The 16,470-nt window shown below is 35.3% G+C and overlaps 2 protein-coding genes across 4 annotated transcripts; both read left to right on the top strand.

Annotated features, from left to right (window-relative positions):
* The first annotated feature begins 455 nt into the window (after positions 1-455).
* Positions 456-5,708, top strand: LOC114724241 (uncharacterized). 2 transcript variants are annotated; one of them, XM_028910559.1, is made up of 5 exons: positions 456-787; positions 1,984-2,116; positions 2,862-3,091; positions 3,824-3,997; positions 5,347-5,708. In XM_028910559.1, exons 1-5 carry the CDS (start codon positions 620-622, stop codon positions 5,431-5,433), a joined length of 792 nt encoding a protein of 263 aa, XP_028766392.1. In that variant the 5' UTR covers positions 456-619; the 3' UTR covers positions 5,434-5,708. The 2 variants fall into 2 exon arrangements, with proteins under 2 accessions (XP_028766392.1, XP_028766393.1); XM_028910560.1 differs by having other exon boundaries at positions 2,871-3,091.
* A 4,226-nt stretch (positions 5,709-9,934) lies between these two features.
* On the top strand, positions 9,935-16,335 carry LOC114724239 (chaperone protein DnaJ). Of its 2 annotated transcripts, none has more exons than XM_028910557.1 (11): positions 9,935-10,246; positions 10,943-11,011; positions 11,301-11,393; positions 11,996-12,117; positions 12,798-12,993; positions 13,249-13,424; positions 14,386-14,515; positions 14,994-15,154; positions 15,244-15,338; positions 15,545-15,665; positions 15,784-16,335. In XM_028910557.1, the coding sequence occupies exons 1-11, from the start codon at positions 9,968-9,970 to the stop codon at positions 15,827-15,829; spliced, it is 1,488 nt and encodes a 495-aa protein (XP_028766390.1). In that variant the 5' UTR covers positions 9,935-9,967; the 3' UTR covers positions 15,830-16,335. The 2 variants fall into 2 exon arrangements, with proteins under 2 accessions (XP_028766390.1, XP_028766391.1); XM_028910558.1 differs by having other exon boundaries at positions 15,548-15,665.
* Positions 16,336-16,470: the final 135 nt, after the last annotated feature.

The raw sequence follows: 16,470 nt of genomic DNA on the forward strand, positions 1-16,470 counted from the left end.
TACTCGTAATTTTAAATTGTTGGTTTTAATTTTTTTTATGGTTTTATAAGGACTTCATTTGAATTTGAGTGTAAAGATCAAAACTAAGTAAAGGGATCAATTGGTTAATTTCAGATTAAGATATTATAAAATTGTAGAGATTACAACCAATGACTTAAAAACTACCAGTATTAAAATTAAAATTTGATTAAATCATAAGCACTAACAATAGTATTAACATTTTATATATTAATTAAATAAATACACAATAATTTGTATCCTGAAAATTTAATTTGATTGGTCGTCATTGAATTCATTAAATTTAAAAATTCAAAAAAGAACCTAAATAGTTAATTTTTTAAAATGCATTTATTTGTTTCTTTATCTACAATTCAGAGACATCCCCTCTTTGCTTTGGTGAACGCTCTCATCCCTAAAAACTGTTTATAAAAAAGGATGCGCAAGGTCTATTTTTCAAATGCTAAACCATCTTGGCTTCTCCTTTCTTGAACCCAAATTTCGCTCGCCCGAACCCTAATCCCAGCCATTTCTTCCTCTTTGTATAATCGGGTAGAGTTGGCATTCGGGAATCGTGGTCGGAGTAACCGTTAGAGGCGCTGAACGGCTTATTGCTTGAACAATGTCTGCTGCGGTGTGTGGAAGCAAGAGATCTTTCTTTGAAGACCTTCCTCCATCACCTCCAGTATCCAAGAAGCTTCGTTGCTCATCCTCAAGTTCGCCTGTTCGTTTGTCGGTTCCGAGTCTCATCGATCAGCTCCGGGCTGTATTTCCACACATGGATGACCAGGTATTTTTCGAGTCAAGAAAATGAATTGAAGTTGGAAATTGTTTATGTACTGCCTTTCCGATAAAGGCTGAGTGATAGGATTTTTTTTTTCAGTTTTATTTTTGGTGTTGAAGGGTTTCGCTCGTTTCTGATGCTTTCTTCGTCGATGAAGCTTGTAACTTTGGGCTAATAATGAATCCATAATACTATGATGGATTACCCTATGGTTTATTCATATGTATCAAGATATAATCATAACAATCAATTTTTTCGGTCGTTTCTATTGACGTTTGTTAGTCATCTTGTGTGCACTTACCCTCAGTAGAAGGCTATAATAATTTCTGTCACCTTATATATTATTTTCCGTTCATATTTTTTAATATTATTATTCAGTACTTGCATAACATGGAGTGTGCCTTCTTTGTGCCTCTTGCCTAAAGCATTTTGAGAGGTCTAGCTTTGAATGGTTACATTGGGGGGCACTGAGGTTTGGGTGGGGGGGGGGGGTATTCAGGCTAGTTCCTCTTGTACCATGAGTCGCTGCATTCAACAAGGTGCTGCTGAGCAAGCGGATCGCCGCGCCAAAGAAAACAACCCCCCCCCCCCCCCCAAAAAAAAAAGAAGGCAAAACAGCAACACACACACACACAAAGCAGTCTGTTTTTTGCAGAAGTCCGTCTAGCCCAAAATTTTAAAATAAGTCATAGGATAAAATGGGAAGATGCAGTTCCAGTCTTAGGAGCTCAACCTGGTCATTGGTATTTAAGAGTAGGATAAAATAGTTTAGCATTATTTAGGCTATTTGCTTTCTAGGGTTTCCTTAACAAACACACAAAAACAGAGCCATCCCCGAAGTGATCACGGCCACATGCATTTTTTGACTTCATAAGTGCACTTAATATTATGAATTTATCACTGAATAATTGTTAGCTTGAGTAGTGATCTTACTATTAGTGTCATGATTAGTAAATTTAATAATTACTATGTTTTACATTTCACATGTTGTGTGTAATTTAAATTTTATCTTTTTGTTGTTGTTGTTTGTGTTGTATATCTGCTGCCAAATTGAACTCATTGCTTTATTTGTGCGTGCACTTTGTTAGTGCCTCTTACTTATGGAGTTTGAGAAGTCTAGTGCGTTTGGCTACCTTGATTTACGGTGGCACTCTTCTTCTACCAACAAGGATATTTTTTCATTTTGATATTTTACATTTTAGGTCCTTGAGAGAGCACTCCAAGAATGTGGCAATGATATAGATGCTGCCATTAAGAGCCTGCATGAACTTTGCCTGGGATCTGCAAATAAGAATTCTTCTGCTGCTGAAGAATCAGAAGTTGATGTGGAGATAGGTATAGTTTGTATCTGCGTATTGATGTTAAATGAGAAATTAGTAGTCTTCAATCTTAAATGAATCTTTGGATGAAGTTAAATGAATTAGATTGTGCAGGAATAGAAGCTTTTTTTTCCCATATTTTCTAATAGATTCTTTTACTTGCTATTCACTATATGCTGTACAAAATACTGCTCTTCAATTGTTTCCCACTTGAAGGCTCACAGATACGGAACTGAGTTGAATAAGTTGCCTTTGAGAAGTTTGATTTTAATATGACTTCTCATCATGAAGCAATCTGAAACCAGCCTTTGCTAGCTTCCAATTTTTCTTTGTTGCAAGCGTGGTTTTTCACATTTAATCCTACTTAAGTTGGATCCACTTTTAGAATTGTGTCTACCATTCAACATGATGTTCTATCTTGGGCTGAGCGTGCATTTATTTTACTAATTTTACTGCTTGAAAAGAGGAGAGCTATGTGAAATGTTTGTCTTTGCTGATCTATATTTCTAAAATGAAAATTAGGAACTACAAAAGGTTTAGTGCCCTGCCTTGGAAGTCTTCTTGGTTTTTTAATGGATGAGATTGTATGTACGTTTATGTGCACTTATGATGTTACTTCAGAGTTTATGAGCTTACCTTAAAACAACAGAGTTTCAAATATGATGTTACTTCTTCCTGCTTTCTTGCTATAACTATATGCTTCCATTTTGTTTTTAAAATGACATTTAGCATCTCTGATGAGGCATTGGTAAATTTTGAAGAACTTGCAGGTAAAGTGAAAGATGATAATGATGCTTCTGCTTCTGCGAGTAAGACTGCTTTGAACAACCTTCCTTCCGATGGAGCAGAGTGGGTTGACCTTTTTGTGAGAGAAATGGCTGGTGCTACTAGCATTGATGATGCTAAAGCTCGTGCTGCTAGGATTCTGGAGGCCCTAGAAAAATCAATCTATGAACGTACTCATGTGGAGGCAACTCATGTTAATCAAAGGGTATATTCAATGCTACCTAGAATAGTAAATGATACCTGCACATACCATTAGAGAGTCTGGAAAATTTTGGGAAGCAATTATTTGATTAACAGACTTGTGGATACAACTGAGAATGCCAATAGCCTGCTATCCGCTGCTAGATTCATGTTGATAGTCATACTCAAATCTCTTGGTTGTGGCTAAATAAATGCTGTCTTTTTATATATGGGGGTAACCTAGTTGAATGCTCTATGGTTGAAGTAGAAGTTGGGAGATACCTGTTGTTTGAAGACTTTTTATGTGTTAAGATTGTGTGCCCCTTTTTAGTTCTCAAGCTTAAACGTGAAAACAACATTGTTTTGGGAGTGAAGGAGGGGTTGGCTAATTATGCTCATCTGCTGGAACATTTCGTTCTATGATGATCTTCCGTGGTAGGCATGAGAGAATTAGTGCCTGATGATCCCTGGCCAATATGTTTGAATGTCAAGAAAATGTGTAATGTTTGCTTAACTGAATAGGAGGTCGGTTTAATGCTTAGACATGAATCTTCCATGATAGCTTTGTAGGAATAGATTTGCTTGTTTGTCAAACTGCCGGGCTTTGGCTGACACAGTTTTATGCTGTGCACACAGTTGACTACTGTGCATGTCTATACACATTTGTCTAATGTTTTTTGAATGGAAACCTAGTATCTCATTCTTTATTTTTGTCTGAGCTTCTATGATGATTGTTTTAAGTTGTTTTCTTTTTCAGGAAAATTTGATGCTGAAGGAGCAAATTGAAGGGCTGATGAAGGAGAATAATATTCTTAAACATGCGGTGAAAATCCAACATGAACGACTTGCTGATTATGATAACAAGGTTCTAGAGTGTCAGCATTTGAAGCAGGCGTTGTCTCATAGCCAGGAGCAGTTGAGATCTCTTGAGGTCAGAAACAGCTGTGTCCCTGTTTTCTTTGTATGTTTTAGTGATTCGCATAATTGGTTCCAAAGCTTTTGAAAATGTTTGGAAACTCAGCTATTTTCTATATACAATATAAAATCTTTTTGTCCTTTAAAATGGAAAAGAAGTAACAAGTTGAACACAGAGTTGCTAGAAATGACTTAATGAAGTCTTAAGGGAAATTATAGACAATTCTTTTTTCCCCCCAAGGGAGGCATAACCAGCCCTGTAGGGATTGAACGCTATACCATTCCTCTATTAGGGGGATAACCTTGCCATTAGAGCAATGCATTAAGTGCAAAATTCCTGGTGCAAGATTGCTAGAAAACTGGTAGCTGGTCCTGGAACCGTGTCCAAGGGCCTTCACTGACTGAATAATTGTCATGTACTTTCCACGGGGCTGAGAGGTCTTGCACTGGTGCATCATCAACAATTAACCACAGTTAAGGTTCGTAATAGTTTTCTTATTAGAAATCATGATTACTGACGTGGGTAGTATGGACATGGACGCTGCTCCTTTTTGAAGCATCCAAGTTTCACGACAAGGAAATGTCATTAATTTCTCTGTTAGCATGTCTTTTTCCCATGTTTCTCTCTTCCTCAGAGAAAAGATGTAGTTTGCTACTATAAGATAAAACAGAGAAGAAAATGAGATTAAAAAACAGACAAAAATGAGCCAAACTAAGAAAGTATGACTAAGAGAGAGCTGAAAATAGGGATAGAACAGAATGGGCAGAAGAGGACTGATAGGATGTATAAAAAAAAAGAGAGAGAGAGAGAGAGAGAGAGAGGACTGATGGGGTTTTGGGGCCTCTAGTGCCCCATGTAATGTCCTCCGCTCTCAATTTTGTCTTTCTATTCCTTTACCATTGGCTTTCAGATAAAATAAGACATTTTGGCATCTTGCAATGATGAAATTGTATAATTTTGTACTTTTTTAGGATTTTTCAAAGAAAATGGAAAATAAAAACCAGAAAGAAAATAGGGTTCCCCTGGGGAGGAGGGGAGGCTATGAGCTAGCTGTGAATATCATCCAGGAAAATTTGACCGCTTCAGGATGGGGGTGATTGGCTTTATATTAAGGATGTTCATCTGATCTGCCCTTTAAGACCCAGTGCTCTGCCTTTGCCATTGAGTGATGCCTCTTAGTATCCTTGGCTTCTCTTGCATCTTAACATACAAAGTCATTGAGCATTAAACTCTGTGCATTGTTAAGTGAAGGCGGAAGAATGGGCTGGCAAATGGTGAATGAAATTCTAATGGTTAATTTTTGCACTGGTGATTTTACTTTCGTGAATGCTGAATCCTGCTGCGTGAACCGGCTTATTTTGCAGGTGAAAAACTATACCTTGGTAATGCATTTGAAGCAGGCTCAACAGTGCAATACCTTTCCTGGGCATTTCCCACCTGATGTTTTCTAATACATTCAATGTGAGGAATATAATAATAGAGGCAGGCAGCAAAATGGCTGATTCTGGTTTAATTATGTCCCGTCTTGTCACAGTTTGGGATGGCTTTTTGTGTTTTACCATATGTTTGATATTTTTTATAGTGTTATATTTCATCAGTTGTCGATTAATTCAATCATGGTCTATATTCTCTCATCTTGCCATAAGGGTCTCATTTAGTTTATCTACAATTTTAACCACAGTAATTTAATTTCCTGAAAAAGGGTTTCTCTTTTTGCAACCTTCAATTTCAAGCGTTTTAACTGTATATGGTAATTATAATGCGAAGTATTGAATGACCATTTATAATGCCTTGGTTATTGAATGCTTTTGATTCTCACTGCTTATCCTAGTCGTGATCGTTGAGGAACAATTGGTTTTGTTGTTTTAGAGTCATTATAAAACTTATGATTGTGAATTTTAGGCATTGAAGGAACAATAAAAGTAAAGAGAAATAAAATTTGAAGTGATTGTACATAAGAAAAGGTTATTTTGAAGAAGGCAGTAGTAAAAATTGATTAAAATGACTTGGGTACGTGGAAAAAAATTGCTAGATATGTTAGGGATAAGAGTTGAACAGGTAGTTTTTTGTTTTATTACTGGCTGTGCTATCTCGTAACTGCACTTCATTGTAAATCATGATGAGCACAACTAAAACTATTCATGCCAAAAAGGCCTCACATGAGTAGGCACTTTTATGACCCAAAAAAAGAAAAAAAAGAAAAGGCGCTTTAAATTCAATGACCAGGATTGGAACATTGTACTCTTGCATGATTCAAGTTACATGTTACATTAAACTTTCACGAGGCAACTAAATTCCTTCAAGTCTCCTTATTATTTGTAGTCTGTTTAGACGTATTTTCACTTTATTTTTTTCAAATTAATTTGTTTAACTTGTAAAGTGATCGTATTTTAAAAAAATATTATATTTATTATAATTAATTAATTTATTTGATTTTCTTAGTTTATCTAAATTAACTGTGTAACTCTTATATTATACTAAGGACTAAAGAAAATACTACTTTTGGTTTTTAATGTAAGAGTTATTTAAATAATAAAATTGGTTAAATTAATTATTTGTAATAAAAATGAATTGATTTTTTAAAGTTTTTTTAAAATCATGATTACCTTTTGAATGGGAACCTCTTGAGATGTATAATTAATCTGAATGATTTAGATAATGAATTATAAATTTGAGAACTAAAATGGATTGGTTTCTTATATTTAGGATTAAATTTAAAGGAGAATTACAATTAAGTCCCACAAAAGAGAAATAATTATCAAAAGGTTCCAATAACAACCTTAACAGTCTATAATGACAAGTCCTATAGTGAGAATGATAATCTTTAAGACTTGTTTTTCAATTATTTTTGTTACTTGGGATCTCATTATAATTCTTTCTAAATTTAATTATGTGAAAACAACTTTTGACTCTGGTAACATTAGTATTAGGGGTGTTCACGGGACGGATCGGGACCGGGACAGGCCCGTCTCGGTTCCGTCTCGATGAACAGTAACTGGACAGATTTTCTGTCCCGTGTCCCGGCCCGTCTCGGGGTTGTCCCGGTCCCGATCGGGACGGAACAGGACGGATCCGGGACAGGACCGGGACGTTTTGAAATTATTTTTTTTAATTTTTTAAAAAATTTTTTAAAAAAAATCTGATTTTTTTAATTATATTGTTTTTAGCTTAAATCTTATAAAAACATCTTTTTTATTTGTTTGGGCACTCTTAAACAAAAGATCAAAATATTACATATAATAGTCATTAAAAACTCTAAACAAAAGCTTTTAACACAATAAAAACTTGCTAAAAATTCTAATCATCAATAATCTCAAATCATTAACAAATATAAAAACTCTAAATAAATATATCCATAGTTCCATACAATAGTCTCAAATCTTTAAAAAAATATGAAAAAAATGATATTATATAAAAAATTAAAAAAATTAAAAAAAAAAGGAACCGGGACAAGACCGGGACGGGACGACCCCGTCCCGTGTCCCGTCCCGTCCCGGCCTTTTTTTGTGTCCTGAAATTTCCGTCCCGTCCCAATAAGACCGGGACTAGAACGAGCCGACCGGGACGGGTCGGCCTTGAACACCTCTAATTAGTATGTTAATATTAAGATGTCGGGCTACATGTGCCGCACAAAATCAATAAATTAACACCCAAATCCTCTAACGGTATTCTGCAACACACACCCTCACCGAAAAGTAGCTTCTTTCAACTTATAGCAGAAGTGCATTTCGGGGACAGAAGTCAGATTGCGTGAATGTGCGCCCAAACACCCATTTTCAGCTTGTTTGTTGCTTCTCCGTTGGGGATGCACGTTTGGAGGCCCAACCGTGATCCCAAATAGGCCCATAAGCTAACATCATGCAGCGATTGTGTGATTGAGGTATGAAAAGTCTACTTACTTTTTGAAGAATTTATGTCCAATTTTCCCCAGATGAGAGATATGTGGGCATGTGCCATTGTATAAACTTGCAACTTCGTCTATATTTCTGAACAACACAATTTCAAAATAAGTTTGTGTGGTGGTAATTAAATATAAGAGCTAGTTATTATATTTATTTTAGTTTTAAACATAAAATTTTAATTTATTTTACTTTTTAAATTTATAACTTTTTTTTGAATGTTGATTCCATGTGGGATGATGTTTTCATTAATATCTCATAATTAAATAGAATACTTTAAAAAATTCAATTCATATTTATTATAAATTATAATTTTATAAATTTATTAAATATTCAAAAATTAGCTATTTAATAATTATTTTTTTTGCCATAAGGTTATCTAATAATTATTATGGTTAGGACTAAAACTGAGAAATTTAAGTCAGAATATTCAGGTTGTGAAAGTTTTCACTTGACGCACGGAGTCACAATTTAAGAATTCGTGCTTTCCTAGAGGGGGAAAACATAAAAACATATACTCCACTCCGATCCTAATTATAAGACCGAACAAGATGTTATAATTAAGATTGGAGGTAGTACTTCCTCCTATTTTTAATATTACCTCATGTCCTTAATATATGAGCTAATTAATTTGAGTAGATTAAAAAGCTAGTTAAGTTAGTTATATATAATAAATAAGTATTGTTTTTCCTAAAATATCCTTACTAATCAAGTATATTTGACTAGAACTACTATTATTATAAGGATTACTCTAGACAAAAATAGATAAATGTAAGAGACAAAGTGGATTGAGGTATTATATTTAAGACCAAAATAAAAATCAAATGAGCTCTTATATTAAGGATCGGAGGTAGTATAAGAGTTAGTTTAACATTCAATTTGGTTCTAAATATAAAAAATTAATTTATTTTGTCTCTCATATTTATAACTTTTTTTAAGTAGTCCTTATACTAGTTGTACATATTAAATGTTTCATCAAATCAAATACTAAATATGAGAGCTAATTTGACTTTCAATTTGGCCTTACATATAATAACTCAAATCACTTTGTTCTTTTCCAAAATAATTCCTGTAACAGTTGCACATGTTAAATGTTTTATCAAATAATAGTTCTAGCTAATACGTATGTTGACATGATTGGCAAAGGTATTTTAGGGAAGACAATACATATTATTACAAATAACTACTTTGACAATTTGTTTTAATCTACTCAAATTAGTCAATTAACTCTTATATTAAAGAACGAAAGATAGAAGTAGTAGTAGTTTTAACAAATAAACAAACATGATTAATAAAGGCATTCAACGAAAGACGACTAATGATTACGTGAACTAATTTTTTTAGCCAGAGATAGTATTAATCTTTTTCATTCATCGTATCAATATTTGGTGGCAGAATTGATTTGTCGTTGAAATACTCGTTGCATGATAAATTTTCAAGAGCAACCCGTCTTGAGGGTGTAAGCAGCACAGGGAAAAAGAGTTCTCGCTTGAGGGTGTAAGCAGCACGGGGGCAGAGAAATGAGAATGTGGTGAATGTGATTTGTCATTTTTCTAGTGGCTACAGTACAAATGAGGTCCCATGTAGCTGAGAAACCTTATCCAGAATGCTCGTGCTTGCTTAATACACTTACCCCTCAAACTTCGTGGATTTCAAAGGCTTGTTCCTTAATCTGTATCTATAAATTTCTTGGGCACATTTCAATCACAGTTTCCGATTTCCTCGTCAAATTGGCATTTTCTTCCTTCTGTTTTTGTTTCCCCACCTCTGGTTGGGGAGACATTCGTTGTCTCACTTCGTCGACGTGCATTTCCAGCTACCACAACTTCCACTTCTTGGGTCCATTCTGAGTGCGTGCGTGTCATCCTCGCGGTAAGGCCAATCTTCTCTGTTCTGTATCGTTCCGACTTTATCGAATATAGGAGCTGGGTCCCATTCATTCTTCCTTTCTGCTCTAGCTTTCATGCCCTGCAACTGCAAATCACAATGAAATGCGATCATTTCCAACATTTCCGATAGCATATTGTCTAGCGAAATCGAGTCTTTCTCACTGGAATATACATTGTAGCTTCATATTCTAAATTCAATGGCCATTGCATCTTTCACTTTATCTTCTCTGCTTCAACCCTCCACTTCTTCTATTTCTTCTTCTTCTTCTTCTTACTTCCTGGGTGGGGTCCATCTCCGCTCCCATGAAAGCTTCATCTCTGTCCATTCGCTTTATTCGACTTCAAATACGGAGGTCCCTTCTAGGCGCCTGCGAATAGTGGCTGTTGCTTCTGGCGACTATTATGCTGCTCTTGGAGTTCCCAAATCCGCCACAAGCAAGGAAATTAAAGCGGCTTATCGAAGGTTAGCTCGCCAGGTATCGATTTTTACTTGGGGGGATTGGGATTCTTCATTTTGTATGGAATTAATGCGAGGCCTGTGGCCATAAATTCGGGAAATGGTATATATAAGTTCGGAAACTTCTTTACTTGGAGGATGCCTTTAAGTGGGATCGATTTTCCAGAGCTAGTTTTCATAATCTTGTAGTTCGTTGTAACCTATAAGCTCCCAGACTTTTTAAATGGAGGAAATTTTGTGTCTTTTGCCTATCAGACACCCTCGTCTTCCAACGGTGCTCAAAATGAGTATTAATCTCACAAAAGTACTTTCAAAATCATTATTCTAAAGATCTTCAAAATTCGTGCTTCTCAAAATTGCAATTTTCTTGACGTTGCAAAATTATACGAAATTACTGTTTCCTTAAGATGGAAACACTCTTGTTTAATTAGATGATGTCATAATGAGCACTAGTGTTACTTCACGAAGCTTAGTTCAAACAAACAAACAGACAAATAAATAAATATAAAAATTACTTCGCAAAGCATAGTTTCTGTAGTTCTTCAGAGAAATTTTTAAATTGTTAATGCAAGTCGGAAATTCTTAATGGTCGTTTTTCTTTACTGAATAGGGTAACCTTCAGAGTATTGGGTCCTCATTGGTTGTTAGACGTAAAAATGAGTTTCTAGAGTAATTTTTACTTGACCTAATTTTATATGTACATTTTTCTCTATAGTACCATCCTGATGTGAACAAGGAGCCTGGGGCAACTGAAAAGTTCAAAGAGATTAGTGCTGCATATGAGGTATGCACAACAACTGTTAAGGACTCTTTACAGAACCACTGCGTTGGGTGGCTTTTAATTTTGTAAATCATTGGTTTTTTGTTTTACCCTGTATGTTGCACCTCAACGGCTAGTCATTATAGAGAATTTTATATCTTCAACTTGAACTGATGTGGTTTGAAGTTCAAGACAAGAAATACTGGTTATACTTTTAATGGCTGGGTTTTAATTTTGGAATGATTATAACATATATTTTGTTAAATGGTGTTTATGATTTTATCTTTTGAATTATTAAGTACAATACTGTCAGGTACTATCAGATGATAAAAAGAGGGCTTTATATGATCAATATGGAGAGGCCGGAGTTAACGGCTCCATGGGAGGAGCATCTAGTGCTTATGCGGTATTCTCTATTTATTTAATGCTTAATATTTAATTTTTTGATTTATATATTCTTTTTTTATTTTATACAATTTAAATGCGTCCGCACACAAACATGTCAATGTCAGGTTCAAGTCTTAAAGTCTTATCCGAGCATGGTGGTTGACGTACTTGCCATCAACAAAATAACATTTCTGATTCATATATAACTCATATAGAGCAGTCAAAATAAGTTGACCTTAATGAACCTGAGTCAAATGAGCCAGCATCTGGCTTTGGTGGGTTGACTCGTTTAACTCACTAAAATATTGAAAACGATTAAAGCAATATCTTAAAATCTAAGTATATCATAATATTATAAAATTAATTGTAACTAAAATCTTAGTAAACACTAACTCCTACAACGTATTTCCCTCCTTCATGCCCCCTTTTTATTTCATTTGCCCATGCTTCCGCTTTTCTAGTTCTATGTCTCCTATCTTGGTTTCCTTCAAGGAAGGAAATCCTCTCACCATGTTTCCTTCACCTCCTATGTGCACGCGCACGCACACACGTGTTTATGATTCCCCAGAGTTTATCTCTTTGGCGAACTTACTCAAATTTGACAATACTTTTTTCTTACAGACTAATCCATTCGATTTATTCGAGACATTTTTTGGGCCAAATATGGGTGGCTTCTCTGGAATGGATCCAACTGGATTTGGAACACGTCGTCGCAGTACTGTTACTAAGGGAGAAGATATCCGGTGAGTTATGATGTAGTTTCTGCTAAGGAAGTAAACAATACCACTAGTTGCACCAGAAATAAGACACTTTACTTTTTCACTTATTAATATCATCAATCTGTTGCTCCTGCTGGCCATTTTTCTATATATAAACAAAGTACGCCTTTGCTTATTTATTGCAGTTAGGGTAATCTGAGTTTTCTAGGAATGTTCGTATCTACTGGGATTCTTCCTTTTTACATACGCTTTTTTCTCAATACGATGAAAGTGAGAATTGTTTGTCCAGAAGATACTTCATGTGGCATTCCCTGACGTTTCACATTTTGAGAGTGTTGGAATTGAAGTTTGACAGAGAAGGCTAGCAAGTTTTTCATTCACAAAGTTATCTGAAATTATAATGTTTTTCCAGCTAATTTCATCATTAGCTACAGCCTGCAGCTGTTGGTGTGTTTTTAGTCCTAGAACAAGCAAATGAAAATGTACATAGTCATGATGAATATTGAGTATTTTCTCCCCCCTCAACCAAAAAGAAAGAATTATACGATTCATTCTCTGATAGTTTTACATTCTATCTTTTCAACTTCATTGATTATTGTAGAATTACTTCTCACCAATGCTATAATCAGAAAAGATTTAAGACTTTGCAGTTTCCAAAATTTTTGATGGAATTTGGAGTTGATTTTTAATTCCAATGTCAACAGTTATGACATGTCCCTGGAACTTTCTGAGGTAATTTCTGGAGCAGAGAAAGAATTTGACCTTTCCCATTTGGAAACCTGTGAAGTCTGTATTGGAACCGGAGCAAAGATGGGCTCCAAGATGAGAGTGTGCACAACTTGTGGTGGTAGGGGTCAGGTGATGAGGACTGAACAAACACCTTTTGGAATGTTCTCTCAGGTACTTCTTTTCCTAATGAATCTGAATATTATCACTCTTTAAGTCTCAATCTTGCATACTATGTCCAAGTGAAGAAAAGGAAACAACTCTTCATGAGGTGGGAACCTCTTCGTAGTTGGCACATCTCTCTCTCTCTCTCTCTCAGTTATAATATGTACAATTCAACGAGGCGTCTCATGCGTGGCCAGTTTTACACTTGACAAGATAATTCCATTTCTCTCTCTAGACATATTATTACCTTTGTTGCAAAATTAGGTTTCAGTATGCCCAAACTGTGGAGGGGATGGCGAAGTCATATCTGAATATTGTGGCAAATGCAGCGGGAAAGGACGTCTACGAGTTAAGAAGAAAATTAAAGTTCAAGTTCCACCTGGGGTTAGCTCGGGCAGTATATTGAGAGTTGCTGGGGAGGGTGATGCTGGACCAAGAGGGTATGCCTTTCTCATAATTTTATTGCATCTGCGAGACTGCGACCTAAACTGCCTTTTTGTATATGCAAATTTGTCCCCACTTAAATAATAGACGAGGTTTTATTATAAAGAAAGAAGTAATACAAATAGAAAGATGGATTAAATATTCTTCATAGACAAGACAGTAATCTAAGGGCAAATATTTTCCCTTGCAAACATACTACAAAAAACTGCAACTGGCAACATGGCCTCCTTACTGTTGTGAAGAATATCTTTCTCTTGACCATCATCAATGAGAATATCTTACTTTAATCAAAAGACAATAGTCATGTTTTGAGGGCGCAGCTGGCGGCACTGAACCTCAAAATCTACTCCAGCACTTTTCACTCATCAAGCCAAAGCCTTCTGGTATTAATACCGTATGGCTATAACATTCATGCTGTTATATAAAACGGTAAACCCCTTCCCATTTTTTGTAATGTTTAATATTAAATTTGTAATATTGTTGTATGTTATGATGCAAATACTTAAAAAGAAAGTAGAATATGAGGAATTTGTTCACTCCTATTCCGCCATATAAACATTGTTTAGGGTCGTACTATCAAGATCCTCTGTCTGTAAATGAGAATTTGGCTTTATTTAAGCATGGGGAAAAGGAGTTCAATACAAATGTTTCATGATCTTGAAATTCTTAAAATAAATACGAAAAACATTACGGATGAGCAAACTGTCCATATTATCTCTTTTAATTATTTTATCCTTGCTATTTAATGAATATCTAATGCCATTTATATTTTAAATTGACAAATTCACGGGCGCACATTCAGACTCAGTTCCTTCCCCAACAAAATTTTTTGTTCTGTTGATGGTTTACTTGTGGTTTTGTATCAAAGTTACATTTTTGCGTATGTCAATTTCGACAATTTTACTGCTTAGTGCTTTCATGTTTGACAAGCAGCTGTTCGTCTTCTTGTTTTAGCAGGGGTCCTCCAGGAGACCTTTACGTATATCTTGATGTGAAAGAAATACCAGGAATTGAAAGAGACGGTATTAATCTCTGTTCAACAATCACAATCGGTTACCTAGATGCCATACTTGGAGCCACTGCCAAGGTAAACTTTTTAGTCAGCATTTATGCTTGTAGCTTGATTTTTTAAGGGAAAAAATTAAATATTTCAGTGAAGGGGACGTATTTCCTACCTGCCCATTCTATTTAAAAATTTAAATAAAGTGACATCTCAGAATGGTTTTCCTATTGCAACTAGGTCTTGTGCAAGTACTGAGACGCAGTTAAAAGCCAATAAGGTGAAGACACTTCAATTGTGAAATCAAACGTGACATGTGACGGATAAGACAAATTAAGCAAACTGCTTTTGAAAGTACATTTAAGAAAATAGCTTTTGGCGATTGTTCATTGAAACGTGTTCACCTAGTGCAGTCAAAGCTAGGGATTTTATCACAAATCTTTCAGTAGTGGGTTTGAGGGTCCCCGATATTGTATTATTTAAGAACCATATGCTCATGTTTTATGACAATGTTGATGTTATTACCTTACGCTATCAATTATTCACTACTTTAGCGCTTGAACAGATAAAGACAGTTGAAGGCATTTCCGAACTACAAATACCTCCTGGTACCCAACCTGGAGATGTTCTTGCCCTTGCAAGAAAAGGCGTTCCGAAACTAAACAAACCATCAATACGTGGTGATCATCTGTTTGCAGTTAAAGTTACTATACCAAAACGTATCAGGTAATGGGTCATTTTAGAATTAATTTCTAGTTCACTATTCCTATATACTGGTAATTTGAAGTGAATTTACCTCTTCTTTGTATTATCAGTACAAAGGAACGTGATCTGCTTGAAGAACTTGCTTTGCTTGGCAACAACACTGCAAGCAACCGATCAAAATCCCGTCCTAGAACTCAATCTTCTGGTAGGTGGTTTCTTTATGTTTGCCGCTAAATTGCGATTTTTCTCCAACAATGTACTGAATCAACTAGTTATTTGATAATTTCTTGAATGCTTGAATGAGTGAAAATGGATACTATTAGAGCTAGTCTTACTTTTACCACATTCGAAAGTTTAGAAAGCTTATAAGCCAATAATGTTTGAGTCTTAAACCATGAGTACCTTCTCCAGCAGGAAGTACAGAAGGTCCATCATCTCAAAATGCCGAAAGTCCAGCACCAACAGTATCAGAAAAAGCTGGAGAATCAGAAGATCAAAATGACATATGGAAAAAGTTAAAAGATCTTGCTAGGTAATAGTTCTCTCTCCTGTGGTATTCAATTTATTGTATGCAAGTTTCCTCGTTGACCAACTTGTTCAATATGCCTCATTTCCTCTTATGAGCAAATATTTCTGAACTGAACTTGCAGACCTCTCGCAAATGGAGCATTAAAGTGGCTAAAAGATAATCTCTAGTTCAATGGCTTTATATACGAGGTCGTCCAAAGTCTCGAAGATGCATTTTATCTTGTTGAGTTAGATCTTTATGATTCCAGAAACCGCTAAAATCAAAAGGGCTATGCAGACATTTTAATCACATGCTTGAAGTGAAAGTTGTTGGCATTCTACAGCACAATCAAGCAGGAAGTCTTGCATATTCTTCATTCGCTTTGCTTGTATATTTAGGCTATAGGTAATTTATACAGGATCACATGTTCAAGGATCCACAGCGTATTCCATTAGCAATTGACCGTAGGAAAATCTATTGTATATTTGATAGGAAGTTTAGGCTCTATTTGAGAGAATCACCGAAAACTAACTGGAATTATATAACCTTCTGATTATTCTGTGGAAGTATATATTTCTTGCATCCTTTTTATGCAACTCGTTTCTGTTGTTGACTGCACTTTCTAAGCTAGGCCAGTGTATATTAAAAATAAGATGCTCAAGATGATGTAAATATCACATTCCTTTCCTTGTCACACCGCTGGTGTTGGCATTTCATACACTAGTTTCAATGGATATCAAAAGACCATGTTTCTTGCATATTAACAAAGAAAGCATGTGCCTTTCAAAGCAGCGTAGAGAAGATTTATGGAGTCCAACAAGAATAATGA

The sequence above is a fragment of the Neltuma alba genome, unplaced genomic scaffold (assembly GCF_004799145.2).
Source record: "Neltuma alba isolate B1F8T4 unplaced genomic scaffold, ASM479914v2 tig00012180_pilon, whole genome shotgun sequence".
Taxonomy (NCBI): domain Eukaryota; kingdom Viridiplantae; phylum Streptophyta; class Magnoliopsida; order Fabales; family Fabaceae; genus Neltuma; species Neltuma alba.